The following is a 15801-nucleotide window of genomic DNA, read 5'->3' as shown; positions in this document are numbered from 1 at the left end:
GTTTTATGAATCCCCTGCTCAGTTGGTATCAACTTTGAGAAGGTTGTTGGGGTCCCATGATGGCTCTTCTTTGCCCCTTTCTGAGAATGCTGCATCAGAAGCCACAGGCTGGAGAGGAGTTTCAGGGCTGGCAAAGCTAGGAGCTCTGAATAGCAAGAGCTTTAAGGAACTTTAGAGAGAGTTCTTTTTAAATTTTTTATTTGCAAACCTTGCGACTGAAAACCCCAAGATAGAGTTATGTGCCTCGAAGCCTGATCCCCCCTCCCTTTCTCTTCCCCTTCTCCATCCCAATGCCCCCAGAGAGCTTTAGCCACATTCTCCATCCCTGTGTGATAGGGTCTTGAGGAGTTTGTGCTGTCCGCTCCTCCCCACACATCAGGGACTCCACGAATCAAGTGCAAAACCCCTTCCTCACCACTGAAGCTCCAGTCCTTGGCACTCTGGTTACTCAAGTAGCTGTAATGATTTCCAGGCAGAAATGATCCATCTAAAGTGGATGAAATGGAGAGAGAGGTGCACTTGTTAAAGAGAGAGAGGACAGGGGTAGGAAACACCCAGGTTCTGGTTTTTTCTCTGCAGCCCCATGACTGTGCAGTCTTTACCAGCTGGCTTCCTGCTCTAAGCCTCCGTTTTGGCCCCTGGTGTCTGGCATGTGTGTCCACAGATGCTCATGGGATGTGCGAATGCACACAGCAGTGCAGCCGACTTAGACGTTCTGCAGGCAAACTCTTCATCATGTACATTTTAAACAGCTCAAGTTGCCTAAATGTTAACTTTCCAGAAAGCTATAAAGACCCTCAGGCAACAGCTGAGGGCATTTTAAAACCATGGGGTTGAAAAATAAGAAAAGAAAGGAAAGACCAGAAGCAGGTGCCTGGAGCAGCGAGCCCTTCTGCCTCAAGATAAGGGAGAATCCTGGCAGGGAAGGCTGGATGGTGTACAGTTCCACAGAGTCCCCTACTTGGCTGCAGAGTCAACTCCATTCTGCCTTTAATATACAGGTGTTTTACCTGAGTGTGAGTCAAATAGATGTATCTATACACATATGCAGAAATGAACACTGGATGGAAATACACCAACATATTCATGAAAAGCGATTGTCCCCAAATAACAGACTTAAGGATGATTTTCAAAGTTTTCTTTTGTCACTTTTTAAATGTTCTGCATTCTCTATAGTGAATGCTATTAGAAACAGAAAAGCAAAGCAATGGTGTTTAAAAGAGAAAGAAAAGAGCACGTGGTGTTGTATTAGTTTTTAGGGCAGCTATAACAAAGTGCCACCGACTGCATGGCTTAAGACAACAGAAAGGTATTGTCCTGCAGTTCTGGAGGCTGGAAGTCCAAAAACCAAGGTGTCAGCAGGGCCATCCTCTCTCCAAAGGCTCTAGGAAAGAAACTGTTCCATGCCTGTCTCCTAGCTGCTGGTGGTTAACTGGAAAATATTGATGTTCCTTGGCTTCTAGATACATCGCTCTAATCGTCAATCTTTATGTGACATTCTCCCTGTGTCCTCCCATTCTCTTCCCTCTAAGTGTATCTCTGTGTCCAAGTTTCCCGTCCTTAGAAGGACACTGGTCATATTGGATTAGGACCCATCCAGATGACTTCGTTTTGACTTGATTACCTCTGCGGAGACCTCATCTCTAAGTACAGTTACATTCTGAAGTTGGGGATTAAGACTTCAACCTGTCTTTTCCGGGGACGTGATTCAACTCATAAACAGATGTGTTTCTCGAGATGAGAAGTTCTTCCTTCGTAGGTATGGGAGTCAGTTGAGATGGGACACATGTGAAGATCTTTTGATGTTACTGTGACAGCCAGCCTCCCAAGATGGTTCTCAGTGATCTGCGTCTCTGGCATTCACACCCCGGTGTTGTCACCTCCCATACTGCATCAGAGTTGGTCTGTGTGACATACTGATTACATCAATGGTAATAGGTCACCCCTTCTGAGACTAGGCTATAAAAGACATTTGGTGGCAGGAGGATCACTTGAGGCCAGGAAGTCAAGACCAGTTTGGACAACACTATGAGACCCCATCTCTACAAAAAAAATTGAAAAAAAAAAAAAAGCCTGGTGTGATGGTGCATACCTGTAGTCCCAGGTATTCAGGAGGCTGAGGCAGGAGGCTCATGTGGGATCAGGAGTTTGTGGTTGCAGTGAGCCATCATGGTGCCACAGCACTCCAGCCTGGGCAACAGAGTGAGACCTTGTGTCTAAAGAATGATAATAAAACTATATAATAAATGACATTTGGCTTCTGCCTTGTTCCCTCTTGGATCACTTGCTATGGGAAAACCATCTACTGTGTTATGAGGACACTGAAGCAGCTCAGCGGGTGTATTAGTCCGTTCTTGCATTGCTATAATGAACTACCTGAAACTGGATAATTTATAAAGAAAAGAGGTTGAATTGGCTCATAGTTCTGAGGCTATACAGGAAGCATGGCTAAGGAGGCCTCAGGAAACACAATCATGGCAGAAGTCGAAGGGGAAGCAGGCAGGCCCTACATGGCTTGAGCAGGGGGAAGAGAGAGAAGGGAGAGGTGCTACACACTTTTAAACAACCAGATCTTGTGAGAACTCATTCGCTATCATGAGAGCAGCAAGGGGAAAATCCACCCCCATGATCCAGTCACCTCCCACCAGGCCAGCCCCTCCTCCAACACTGGGGATTACAATTCAACATGAGATTTGAGCAGGGACACAAATCCAAACCACATCAGTGGGAGATCTATGAGGCAGAGAACTGAGCCTTCCTGCCAACAGCTAGTGAGGAAGTGAGGCCTCCAGCCAGTAGCCACATCAGTGAGCCTGCTTGGAAGGGCACCCTCCAGCTGCAGTCAAGCCTGCAGACAACCAAAGCCCTGGCTGGCATTTCGATAGATCCTATCTTTATTCCCTATCGCTGCTGCAACAAGCAGCCACTAACACAGTATCTTTTTTTTTTTCTTTTTTATTATTATACTTTGAGTTCTAGGGTACATGTGCATAACGTGCAGGTTTGTTACATATGTATACTTGTGCCATGTTGGTGTGCTGCCCCATCAACTCGTCATTTACATCAGGTATAACTCCCAATGCAATCCCTCCCCCCTCCCCGCTCCCCATGATAGGCCCCGGTGTGTGATGTTCCCCTTCCCGAGTCCAAGTGATCTCATTGTTCAGTTCCCACCTATGAGTGAGAACATGCGGTGTTTGGTTTTGTGTTCTTGTGATAGTTTGCTAAGAATGATGGTTTCCAGCTGCATCTATGTCCCTACAAAGGGCACAAACTCATCCTTTTTTATGGCTGCATAGTATTCCATGGTGTATAGGTGCCACATTTTCTTAATCCAGTCTGTCACTGATGGACATTTGGGTTGATTCCAAGTCTTTGCTATTGTGAATAGTGCCGCAATAAACATACGTGTGCATGTGTCTTTATAGCAGCATGATTTATAATCCTTTGGGTATATACCCAGTAATGGGATGGCTGGGTCATATGGTACATCTAGTTCTAGATCCTTGAAGAATCGCCATACTGTTTTCCATAATGGTTGAACTAATTTACAATCCCACCAACAGTGTAAAAGCTAACACAGTATCTTAAAACAACACAGATTTATTCTTTTAGAGTTCTAGAGATCAGATGTCCAAGATGAGTCCAAAGGCATTAAAAATTAAGGTATCATCAGGATTGGTGCCTTCTGGAGTCCCCAGGGGATAATCTGTTCCAGCCTCTTATAGCTTCTAGAGTCTGTCAGCATTTATTGGCTCCTGGGTGCACCACTCCAATCCCTGCTTCCATCTCCACATTGCTGCTCTCTGCCCCACCGATCCCCTTGCCTCCATCTTCAAAGACCCTTATGATTGATTATATTAGGGCCTACCTGGAGAATCCAGGATAATCTCCCTCTACCTCAAGGTCCTTAACATAATCATATCTGCAAGATGCCTTTTGCCATATAAGGGAACATATTTACATGTTGCCGGATTAGATCATGGACATCTTTGGGAGGCCTTTATTCATGCTGCCAAGTACCTTGAACCAGAACCACCCAGAGAAGCCACTCCTGAATTCTCAACCCACAGAAACCATGAGAGATAATACATGATATTGGATATTTCAAAACTCTAAGTGTTTGGGTAACTTAGTATACAGCAATATGTAACTAGTACAGAATAGGGATCTGTAATCCTGCACTTGATTCTGTAGCCCTTGAAAATAATAATTCTGGTGGCTGAGCACAATGGTTCACACCTCTAATCCCAACAGTGGGAGGCAGAGATGGGAGGATCACTTGAGGGCCAGAGTTCAAGTTCAGCCAGGGCAACATAGTGAGACCCCATCTCAAAAAACAAAAAACAAAGCACACACACACACACACCAAAAAAAAAACTTAAGTGGATGTGGTGATGTGCACCTGTGTCCTAGCTACTGAGTAGGCTGAGGCAGGAGGATCATCAGAGCCCAGGAGTTCGAGGCTGCAGTGAGCTATGATCACACCACTGCACTCTAGCTTGAGTGACAGGGCGAAACTCTGTCTCTAAAATTAAAAAAAAAAAAAAAAAAACTCGTAATTCTGGATGTCTTATAACTTTTTCCTCAAAATATGGACATGGAAAAGTGTGCAAATCACATAAGTGAACAGTCTGATGAATTTGTACGGACTGAAAACACTGTTGTCTATCTTAAATAATGAAGCCTGGAGTGATCCTGGATGCTTTAGAGCTCTGAACCAGCCATTGCCCATTCACTTTCAGATCTACTCCTACCCCTTCTCTGCTCTGCTGTGGAATTACAGAAAATGACATTTCCTGGTTTCCTTGGCTTCTGGTAGGTTCTGCCAATGAAAGGCAGTGACGGACAACTGAAGGTCAAAAGGAAGGGAGAAGACAGGATATCTTTCTTTGACACTGCCTTGAGGCATCCATGGAAGCAGCAGTACCTCCTTTTAATCCAGATTTTATCAAGGACTCTCCTCCTTCCTCCATGAAGCCTATTTCCTCCGGGCAGCACTATTGAGGTCTCGCTTCCCAATGGATGGCCCAACTCCTTGGCTTTTTGTCCAGCCCTAGGTTGGCAGTGCCTTCCTGCTGTTGCTAATTTCTCCTGGCTTCTCAATTTTTCCATCACCTGGGTCACACATTTTCTGTATTAAATTCCCTTGGCTGAATGACCTAGAGTGGTTTCTGTTTTCCCAAAGCATTCTGTAAAATCCTTCCAGCTACAACAAAACAAGTAATAGATTCTTAGACGTCATTTTCTGAAAAATGAAGTCATCCTCACTAAACACCAGCAGCCCTCGTATTTTCCGTGTCTTTACTGAGAAAGAAGGAAATAGGAACCTGTGGACCAAGTACGTGCTACTGATGTAGGTAGATGAGGTGTACACAATTTTACGTTATTTCATTTGTTCCTTGTAACACCTTTTGTCAAGGAATAATGTCGTACTGCCATTTTAACAGATGAGGAACTGAAGGTGCGAAAGGATTAGTAACTCTTCGGTTTTCGCGTAGCTGCTTCAGGGCTCATCTTGTTCCAAAGCCAGTTCTGTTCCTGCTATTTGTGATGTTGTTAGCAGTTTGCATCTCTCCCTCTCCCCACTCACTAGGGTCTCCCTGGAAGTGTGATTAGCTTCAGCTTCACTCGGATCCACAGAATACTCACCAATCTTTAAGGAGAAATAAACTTGCGAACCAACTAACTAATATAAATATCTTCTTTGAGGATATGAAAACCATTTCTAGGAGGATTGGGATCATTTAAAAATGTGGCAGAGGCTGAGTGCAGTGGCTTATGCCTGTAATCCCAATGCTTTGGGAGGCCAAGGAGGGAGGACACTTGACACCAGGAGTTTGAGACCAACCTGGGGAATATAGCAGAACCCTGTTTCTGCAAATACTACTACTACTTCTACTACTAATAAAATATCTGGGCATGGTGGTGCATGCCTGTAGTCCCAGATACTCAGGAGACTGAGGTTGGGAGGATCACTTGAGCCCAGGAGTTCAAGGTTACAGTGAGCTATGACTGCACCACTGCACTCTCCAGTCTGGGCGAGAGAATGAGACCCCCCATCTCTTAAAAAAAAAAAAAAAAGTGTAGCAGAATTGAAAGTTCTGACCGATGCTGGCAGATGAAGCACAGGACAGCACTGGAATGACACACTTGGCTTGGTGAGTTGAGAGAATGGATTCTAGTCCCTGATTGCTTGGGTCTCTGCTGTGATTGATCAGACATGCCTGCCACGTATGAAGAAAAGGACAGGAGGTATTGTTGGGTATTTGCTGACCCTTTAGAAATTACGAAGGCCCCAACTTTAATCTGTCACTTTCTAGCTGTATGAATTTGGTACCTTTGATGGGTCTCTCTGTGTCTATTATCACATCATAAAAATAGAATAATACTGGGGTGGGTGGATCACTTGAGGTCATGAGTTAGAGACAAGTCTGGCCAACATGGTGGAATCCTGTCCCTACTAAAAATACAAAAATTAGCCAGGTGTAATGGCAGGTGCCTGTAATCCCAGCTACTTGGGGGGCTGAGGCAGGAGAATTGCTTGAACCTGGGAGGTGGCAGTTGCAGTGAGCTGAGATCATGCCACCGCACTCCAGCCTAGGTGACAGAGCAAGATTCCCTCAAAAAAAAAAAAAAAAAAAAAAAGAATAATGTAACAAATCTTCAGGATAATTATGAGGAAAGAACCCTGTAGAGTGATGACCAACTTCTCCTCCGTCCTTATTCTTGCTGGAGACTGGGCATACATTTGCGTTTTCTTAGGGCCACTCCCACTGTTTCCTTTCCCAAAGTGGAGCTTAACACCACCTGCTGATGCTTACTCTATTACCAATGTAGCCTTTGAGCTCTTGATGGAACACAATTCACAGGGCATTATTATTATTATTATTATTATTATTATTTTGAGATGGAGTCTTGCTCTGTCACTCAGGCTGGAGTGCAGTGGTGCAATCTCAGCTCAATGCAACCTCCGCCTCCCAGGTTCAAGCAATTCTCCTGCCTCAGCCTCCTGAGTAGCTGGGACTACAGGTGTGCGCCACCACACTCGGCTAAATTTTTTGTATTTTTATTACAGCCGGGGTTTCACCATGTTGGTCAGGCTGGTTTCGAACTCCTAACCTCAAATGATCCACTCACCTCGGCCTCCCAAAGTGCTGGGATTAGAGGCATGAGCCACCCTGACCGGCCCACAGGGCTTTTATTCCCCCACTTCACACCCTCCAGCCTCAGCCTCATTTCTCCCAGGCAAGTGACCCTCGAACGATTTGAAGGAAGCAATGGCAGTTCCTCGTAGCCTTTCTTTCTGGGAAAGATTCCCTCACCTGCAAATACATAGGCATCATCGGATGAAACAGGAACAATTAGAAGCAAAGCTGGAAAGAGCCATGGACTGCAGTCAGGAGACTTGAGCTTAGCTCTAGATCTTGCCTTGGTTGTGTGTCCCTAGGCAAGTGGGTTAACCTCTCTGAGCCTCAGTCTGCTCATCTGTAAAATGGACATGACAAGGTGGTGAAGATTACCTCTCAGCACGGAGCAGGTGGATGAGGAGATTGTTCACTGTAGCATCAGAGAGGAATAAAGTATATATTTTTAACTTGCCTACTATAAACATAATTCTTATTCTTTACAGCAAATCTTGAGGAGTGCTAAAAGGAATGTAAAAATTGCCTGATATCTTACCACACAGAGATAATAGCCATTGCTACCACTTTGTTGCAATAATCTCAGCTCACTTTTTGTGTTTCTATAGTACTTGACTCTGGGGGTTTCGATAAAGATTAAATGAGATAAGATATTTTGAACATTTAGCAGAGTGCCTGTGTTTGCAAGAAATATACATAAATATATTCACTTATTTATTAGTTTAACACGTATTTATTATGTTCAAGGTTTGTTAAACATTTAAGGATATGAAACTACTTGATTATTTTCATCAAGTTTCAGGATATACCCTGATCTATAGGATAAAGTACATATTACAGGCAAAATTCAACTCCATTTGATTTTCAGGTTGAAGCCAGAAAGGATGGCTGATTGCTAATTCTAATCAGTAACCAGATTCTAATAAATACATCCTTAATATTGGTTAGGTAAGCTATGTGCCAGATGCTGGAAATATTTGGGTGTGTATCTACACATGTACATATTGTGCACACATGTTCACATATGTACATGTTTATATATATAATAGCATATGTGTGTGTAATTCTTTTCAGCACCAGGCTCCGTAACATTTTCTTCTTGTCTTTACCAAATTAGAAGAAAGCAACAAGATAGGTTTTCATCAAGTTTCAAAGTGTTTTGAGATAGTCTGATCTATAGTGTAAATTGTGTGGCACAGGTGAAATTAACTTTGGGGAGCCTTGGGAGACACCTCAGGAGGTTTGAGAGGCAACCTCTAGAGGTGCAGAAATTAACAAATGAGAGTCTTGTCCATTTGCAGAGAGGAGAGGGGTCCTCTGAAGATTGAGATGCTCTGGACAGAGAAAACAAACAACAAACAGCAGTTTTAAATATTAGCCTCTAATTGAACATCACAAGAGGAGATGACTTTAATTGCAGCCATTAATTATCACATGAACTGCTTCTCACATGAGCAACTCTTTGATATGTTCCAGAGGGAGTAGCCTGGGGGTTTAACAAGAATCATAGTTCTCTCAAGTGATGCTGGGCAGGTCAGCAAGTATGCATGTTATCTACATAGTACATGTTATTGTACTGATCTCTGTGTACACGATATAAATATCCTCCATATATTATGTATGTATCATGTATATTATGCATGCATTAGTTAGAATGTATAATACCTCTATCCTTCCCTAATTCGCCACTAATAGTCATACAATAGCACCATTCATTTTATCCCCAAACATGTATCGAGTGCCTCCTGTGTTCCAGACACCGGTAATACAGATAGAGATTAGATCCCTGCAAGAACATAAGCTCTGTGGAAATGAGGACTTTATTTGTATTGCCAGCGCCTAGATCAGTGCTGCACCTCGTAGGTGCTCAACAAATGTTTATTAAATGTATGTATGTATGAATGAATAATATATGAATATATAATATATACCAGGAGGTGTGGATGTTGTGTGTCTACAGTGTGTACACCATTATATTGTAGTTTTAGATTACCCCGGGAATGTGGTGTATATCTTAAAGGATTTCTGCTGTCTATGCATCTAACTATCTAAATCATTTTGTATCCTAATTATCCCCCACCTTCCAATTTCTCTCCATGCTTCAAATCTCTGAAGAGAGCTAATAACAGAGAGGACCAAGCTCACACCCAACCTCAGAACACAACCCCATTTGCATGAAGCAGCCCTGAGCCAAGCCCAAGCGAGCGTGATTGTCAGATGCTGTCGTTGCCTCCTGCCCACTTCCTGTTTCATGAGAGGGGCACTGACTCACTTCCCCTTCTGCCTGTGCATCCCTTCCGTGTCTCCGGAGGGGTCTCTGGCTGGTGCCTTGTTTTATCTGCCCCAGGAAGACCGTTTGGGGCACTGTACTTGTTTAGCCTAATGAAATGGTCTCTGCAATCAGCAGACTCCATTTGGTTTTTGTGTTGAAGCAGGAAAGATTTGCTGATTGCTGATTACACCAACACTAAATTTCTCCAAGCTTTCTCCTCGGGGTGCACCCACTGAGTCTGATGCTTCCCTAGCAGATGGAGGAGGGGATGCAGAGGGTGGCAAGGGGGCAACGGTGGAGGGTGGAAGGTAGTGGCAGGTCCCCAAACCCTGTTCTTGGTCCACATACTCTGGCCTAACTAATGATGGCTTTCTGGTTCTCACCTCTTCTTGCTGTGTCTAAGCCAACTCACCTTCTATGCAGCCCTTGTTTTTTTCATGTCTTGTCTCTGCAGGATAGTGAAAAATCTTCAGAGCCAGAGTCCTGCATTCCGATGCTTTTGTTTGCTTTGTGACTTTGGCAGATCTCCTCAGTGAACTGGGGATGACACTGTTCTTCCTGATGCTTCTTCTCCTATGAGAATTAAAGGATAGCTATGCCGCTGTTGGTCAGGTTTCCACTCTGTCAAGCTCATTTACTCCTCGCAAGAGCCCTGTGAGGGAGGGTCTGCTACTGGCTCCATTTCCCCAGTGAGACAACTGAGGTCAGAGAGGTTAAGTAACTTGCTGGAAGTCACACAGCCAGTGAGCAGCAGAGTTGCGATTTGAACCCCGGCAGCTCGGCTCCAGAGCCTACTTTCACTTTTATGATATTGTGGATTTGACTCATTTTAGACTCCTATTTCTTCTGCCCATTTCCTTAGTCCCAGCCCAGGCCCACCCATCCCTGAGACACAGTGCCTCCTTCTGTCTGTCTCCTCTACCCTCCAGGAAGCTCCCTGAGGATGTGGACTGTACAGCTTGCTGCTCCTGCATGACACTGACACGGGCAAGATTCAGCTAAGCAAAACGAGGAAGGGGCGTCTGTACCCTTTTCTCGTATCTCAGCACATGTGACCTAAAGGGTTCCCACTTAAGAACCCAAGACCTGGGCGCACATCTCAGCTTTGTGGTCTCCCAGCGGCGTGACCTCAGACAGGTCATTGGGTTAGACATTCATTGAACCAATGCTTATAGGATTCACTGTACTTAACACGTAACCCACAATGGCCCAGACGTGTGGACGTGGGATAGAATCTAAGACAGCAATACAGATTTTTCTGCCTCTGTGTCTTACAAAGACACAGGTGCCATATCTGGGAGAAAGTGGCTAATGCCCAGTGACACCATCGTCCTGGCCCATTAGAAAAGAGTGGAGCCAGCTGGGCATGGTGGCTCACGCCTGTAATCCCAGCACTTTGGGAGGCCGAGGTGGGCGGATCACGAGGTCAGGAGATCAAGACCATCCTGGCTAACAAGGTGAAACCCTGTCTCTACTAAAAATACAAAAAAAAAAAAAAGCCAGGCGTGGTGGCAGGCGCCTGTAGTCCCAGCGACTCGGGAGGCTGAGGCAGGAGAATAGCGTGAACCTGGGAGGCAGAGCTTGCAATGAGCCAAAATTGTGCCATTGCCCTCCAGCCTGGGCTACAGAGCAAGACTCCGTCTCAAAAAAAAAAAAAAAAAAAAAAAGGGGAAAAGAGTGGAGCCTGGGCAGATGCTCCCAGAAGCTGCTGGGATTTTGCACCTAGCCATTTTCTAGGTGCGTTTATGAGCTGACATGCTGATGTCCTGGGGTGAGCACCCCCTCCTTCACAGTCCCTCAGTGTCCTTTATTTCCTCTGACAACCTGGAGGCCTGAACCTCGGGTTGTCTCTCACCTTGTCAAGGCTGAGATGGGGATTTCACAGTTGGTGGCTTCAATCAACTGGGATGGACTGGCAGCCCCTTCTCATGCCACCACCGTGGCATCCTTCCCGCCACCCCTTCTCCCTCTCATCAGCTCAGCCTGGCCCTTAGGCTTACTCAGTCTTTGCCTGCTGCCTCCCTCTCTTTAAAATCAGAAAACATTGGAAAGGCACAGACGTACAATAATGTGAACGGGCAGGCCGATCTGCAGAGCTGTGTGTCCCTGCAATGGTCCTCGCTGACTTCTTTTGGGGAATGCAATCAGAGCCACAGAAAGAGCACTGGACTTGGAGCCACCAAGTCCAGGGTTCAGATCCCAGCTCTGCGCCTTTCCTGAGTGACCTCGCTGAGTGACCTTGCTGGCTTTAATTTCTTCATCTGCAAAATAAAGAAAAATGAGGCCGGGTGCGGTGGTTTATGCCTGTAATTCTAGCACTTTGGGAGGCCAAGGTGGGCGGATCACTTGAGGTCAGGAGTTTAAGACCAGCCCAGCCAACATGGTGAAACCCTGTCTCTGCTAAAAAAAAAAAAAAAAACAGGCCGGGCGCGGTGGCTCAAGCCTGTAATCCCAGCACTTTGGGAGGCCGAGACGGGCGGATCACGAGGTCAGGAGATCGAGACCATCCTGGCTAATATGGTGAAACCCCGTCTCTACTAAAAATACAAAAAACTAGCCGGGCGAGGTGGCGGGCGCCTGTAGTCCCAGCTACTCGGGAGGCTGAGGCAGGAGAATGGCGTAAACCCGGGAGGCGGAGCTTGCAGTGAGCTGAGATCCGGCCACTGCACTCCAGCCTGGGTGACAAAGCGAGACTCTGTCTCAAAAAAACAAACAAACAAACAAACAAACAAAAAAAACATAAATTAACTAGGCGTGGTGGTGGGTGCCTGTAATCCCATCTACTTGGGAGGCTGACGCAGGAGAATTGCTTGGACCCGGGAGGGGGGAGGTTGCAGTGAGCTGAGATCGCGCCACTGCACTCCAGCCTGCGCAACAGAGCAAGACTCTGTCTCAAAAAAAAAAAAAAAAAAAAAAGAGAGAAAAAGAGAAACATGACTCTAGGCTAGAGAGGGGCTGTGAGCCATTCATTTTCACTCACCTACTCAGTTCCATGGGGAGCTGGGAATTGTACTTTGACCCCACATCCTCAAATTTCTTCCCTCCCACTGTCCTCAGTTGGTATGTGTGTTCCTTTATACAGCAGTCCAAATATAAACTTTACATAATTAGAGCCTCTTACAAGAAAAATCCCATCTATAACCCCGCTTCGCCCCATCCGTAAATATTCTCAATTCTCCGTGTTATTTGCATAGATTTGGGCATGATACTGTTTGGATCTATTCCGTTTGCTTCATGTTATTTCACAGAAGCACTCCGTGCTGCCACAATTCTTATTTCTAATGTTAATGTCTGCCTAAGAGCCTCAAAGTGACACACTGTGATTTCTCTAACCATTCCCAATTGCTGGGTGATGAGGCAGATCCCAGCCTCTCCTTGTCGTCGGTAGCACCGCTGCAAACATCCTCGGGCATAGAGAATTGCTGGGTGATGAGGCAGATCCCAGCCTCTCCTTGTCGTCGGTAGCACCGCTGCAAACATCCTTGGGCATAGAGCTGTGTTCTGCCTCTTGATTTATCCCCCATAAGATGAATTACCAGGAGGTTAGATTCTGGGTCTCACCCAGGGTTTCAGACTCAGCACCGTGGACATTCAGGCCAGATAATTCTTTGTGGGATTGTCCTGTGCCTCATAGGATGTTGAACAGCATCTCTGGCCTCTACCCACCAGATGCCGGCAGCATTTCTCCAAGTTGTGACTGCCAGAAATGTCTCCAGATATGGCCAAATGTCCCCTGGGGGGCAAACTAACCATCAGGTGACAATCATTGTATGTTAAAGGGTAGCAATGAGTAGGTTACAAATTAAAGTCAGAGATTTTCCCAAAAGTCCAGATAAAATCCGATTAGAAAGGTACCAGAAAGTACTGATCACTAAGATGAACCCCGAGAGGGGTGTCAGAGGCACTGAGCTTGAGTTCCAGCTCCGCCATGAAGTCTTTACTTCTTAAGGCCTCAGTTCCTCATCTGTGAAATGGGAACAAGAATAGAGACTCACCTGCGGGGCCTGCGAGGCATGAGTGAGATCCTGGCTGCAAAACACTCAGCACAGCTCTGGCCACAGAAAGAGCTCCACAAATGCCCATTGTGCTTGCCTGTTCTAGAGGGAGCCCGGCTAGGTTTTTCATCTTTGCTTTTGCTGCTGTGAGGACAGCAAGGTGCGGGTGTCTAGGGGACGTACTTGAAAGAAAACCATCTTTGTTATACTCTCCCCATGACCTCCTGCACCAGATTTATCCCTGGGGCTCAGCTTCCTAAACCAGACTCCATGACCCTTCTTGGTTTTTACATTTACTCATCCATCCAAGATGGGCTGAGTATCCGCTGTGCATGGTGGTGCAGATTCAGAGCATGGCCCTGGGGTCAGATGCACTGGGAGCAGCACTCCCTGCACAGGTGAGCAAGCTTCGTGTGCCATGCACTGGAGTATCTGTTCCCTCCTCTATGAACCGTGGAACACCTGGTTGAGGATCCCATAAACCTGTCCACAGAGAGAGCCTCTCGTGGAGAACCTACCACTTAATAGTGCTCAGTGAACGCTAGGCTCAGCCTGGGGCGTGTCTCTTCCCCAGTGCATGCATGGGTGGTGCATTTCTTGCCCAAGGCCAACGTGTGTTTGCATCCTCTGTCCCCAGGAGAAGTATGTGGAGGAACTTGGGACAGTGAGGCAGACCCTCCAGACAGACCTGGAGACGTCCATTCGGCGGATTGCTGACCTGCAGGCAGCCTTGGAAGAAGTGGCATCCAGCGACAGTGATACTGAGAGGTAACTTGCTGGGGGCTGGGCAGGGCTGGGCGCAGCAGGTGGATGGCATCCTGGGGAGCTCTTTGCCCTTTAGCCGGGCAGGGGCCACATTCACTGGGAAACACAAAGATGTTCTGGGGCTGGAGGCATCAATGGCTTACTCGGGTGAGGAGAGACTATATGTTGCTCTGCTGGTATTAACTTCTCCTTGCTGTTGCTAAAACCTCTCAGTCCGGCTCAGCAAGCCTTTGGTGAGGCAATGTGACTGGAATAGGACTAGTGTATGGTCTTCTGCAAGTTCCATGTCCAATCTTGGCCTAATTCCCTCATCTGTAAGATGGGCATAATAATATTAGGATGAACCACATGCAGTTGCCAAGATGGGACTATTTTTGACCTACAGACTGGAAGTTTCATATATTCAATCTACAGCCTATTTCATAGGGCTGTTGTTGAGAGTTAATTGAGTTCACAGATGAACATGACAGGCATGTAAGTGCTATATAAGTGGAAGCTATGTTTGTACAGAATAATGGACATTGTTTTACAAGGGCATATGGCTGATTCAAAGATGCAAGGTTGGGCTGGTGATTAGCGAGACCACCCAAGTTCAGTGGCAGGGTTTCTTGCCTTTCTCAGAAGATGGGCTACTTCTCACCATCTCTGCTTGAGTCTCAAGCTACTGCAGGCCACAGGTGGAGCGCTCAGCTGGAAAGAGTTTGGGGTATCCCAGCTGGACCCATGGGTCCAGGCTGTCCAACTCCTGTAGCATTCTGTTCCCAGGAGCTACCTTTGTACCCTTGGCTTATTGCTTCTCTAGGAACCGCAGCTGCCTGTCTTGCCACACATCCCTGCCCCCCTTCTAGCCTCTGTGGCAAAGTCTGGGTGGCAGAGAAGACACTTTCCTTACATAGCTTTCCAATAAAGAATCTCCAGAGGTGGTTCCCTCCTGCTGCCTGCAAGCTGCCGCTGTACACACCTGAACAGGCCGCATTAAAAGCCAGTTTTTCTTGGTCTTCCTCTCTGTGAAGGCTGTTTTTTTCTGCAGCCAGAACTGTCAAATATCAGTCTTTGGAATGCGTCCCTCTCTGTTTCCGTATGAGGACCCTGACTGCAGAGAAGTTCAAGGTCACACAGCAAATTAGCTTCATACACTGAGCGAGAACTCAGGTCTGCTGAACTTCCTACCCAGACCTTGGCCATTCACACCCCTCTTAAAGGGTGGAGGCAGGGGCAGCTGCTGACCTTTGGGGCATGTGGGTACAAGACAGGCAAGGGAAGCAGAGAGGGTTACAAATCAGCTCTGGTTTAGCCAGCAGGAAGAACCAGACATCTATATTGTCTATATTAGAGCTGACTATGAATAGTCCAGGAAAAAAACTGGAAGAAATACACCAACATTCTAACACTGAGGAAAGGCGTTACGGGTGACACTTTTTTCTTCTTCGAGTTTATTTATATTTTCTGAAATCTGTGCAATGAACATGCACACACATCTCTGGCTCTACTAGTACTCTCTTTAGGAGATTTTGCTCAAATAAGTTATGTACTCCATACACCTAATTTTAGAATGCGCATAACCTCCTCCCTGAATGCAATCCTGGGCTGGTCATAGCCGCTGAGGGATTTGTAACCTCAGACT

At 46.1% G+C, this 15801-nt stretch overlaps 1 protein-coding gene across 5 annotated transcripts in view; it reads left to right on the top strand.

Annotated features, from left to right (window-relative positions):
• Positions 1-15801, top strand: part of MYO18B (myosin XVIIIB) — a 300194-nt gene that overhangs the window by 246582 nt on the left and 37811 nt on the right. For all 5 annotated transcript variants that reach the window (XM_065522341.1, XM_074004130.1, XM_065522339.1 and 2 more), the window contains one exon: positions 14050-14180. In XM_065522341.1, coding sequence (XP_065378413.1) covers positions 14050-14180 — 131 coding nt within the window. The remainder of the gene's footprint in view (positions 1-14049; positions 14181-15801) is intronic.

The sequence above is a fragment of the Macaca fascicularis genome, chromosome 10 (assembly GCF_037993035.2).
Source record: "Macaca fascicularis isolate 582-1 chromosome 10, T2T-MFA8v1.1".
NCBI classification, from domain to species: Eukaryota; Metazoa; Chordata; class Mammalia; order Primates; family Cercopithecidae; genus Macaca; species Macaca fascicularis.
Note: the sequence above shows the minus strand (reverse complement) of the source record. Positions and strands in the feature narration are given on the sequence as shown.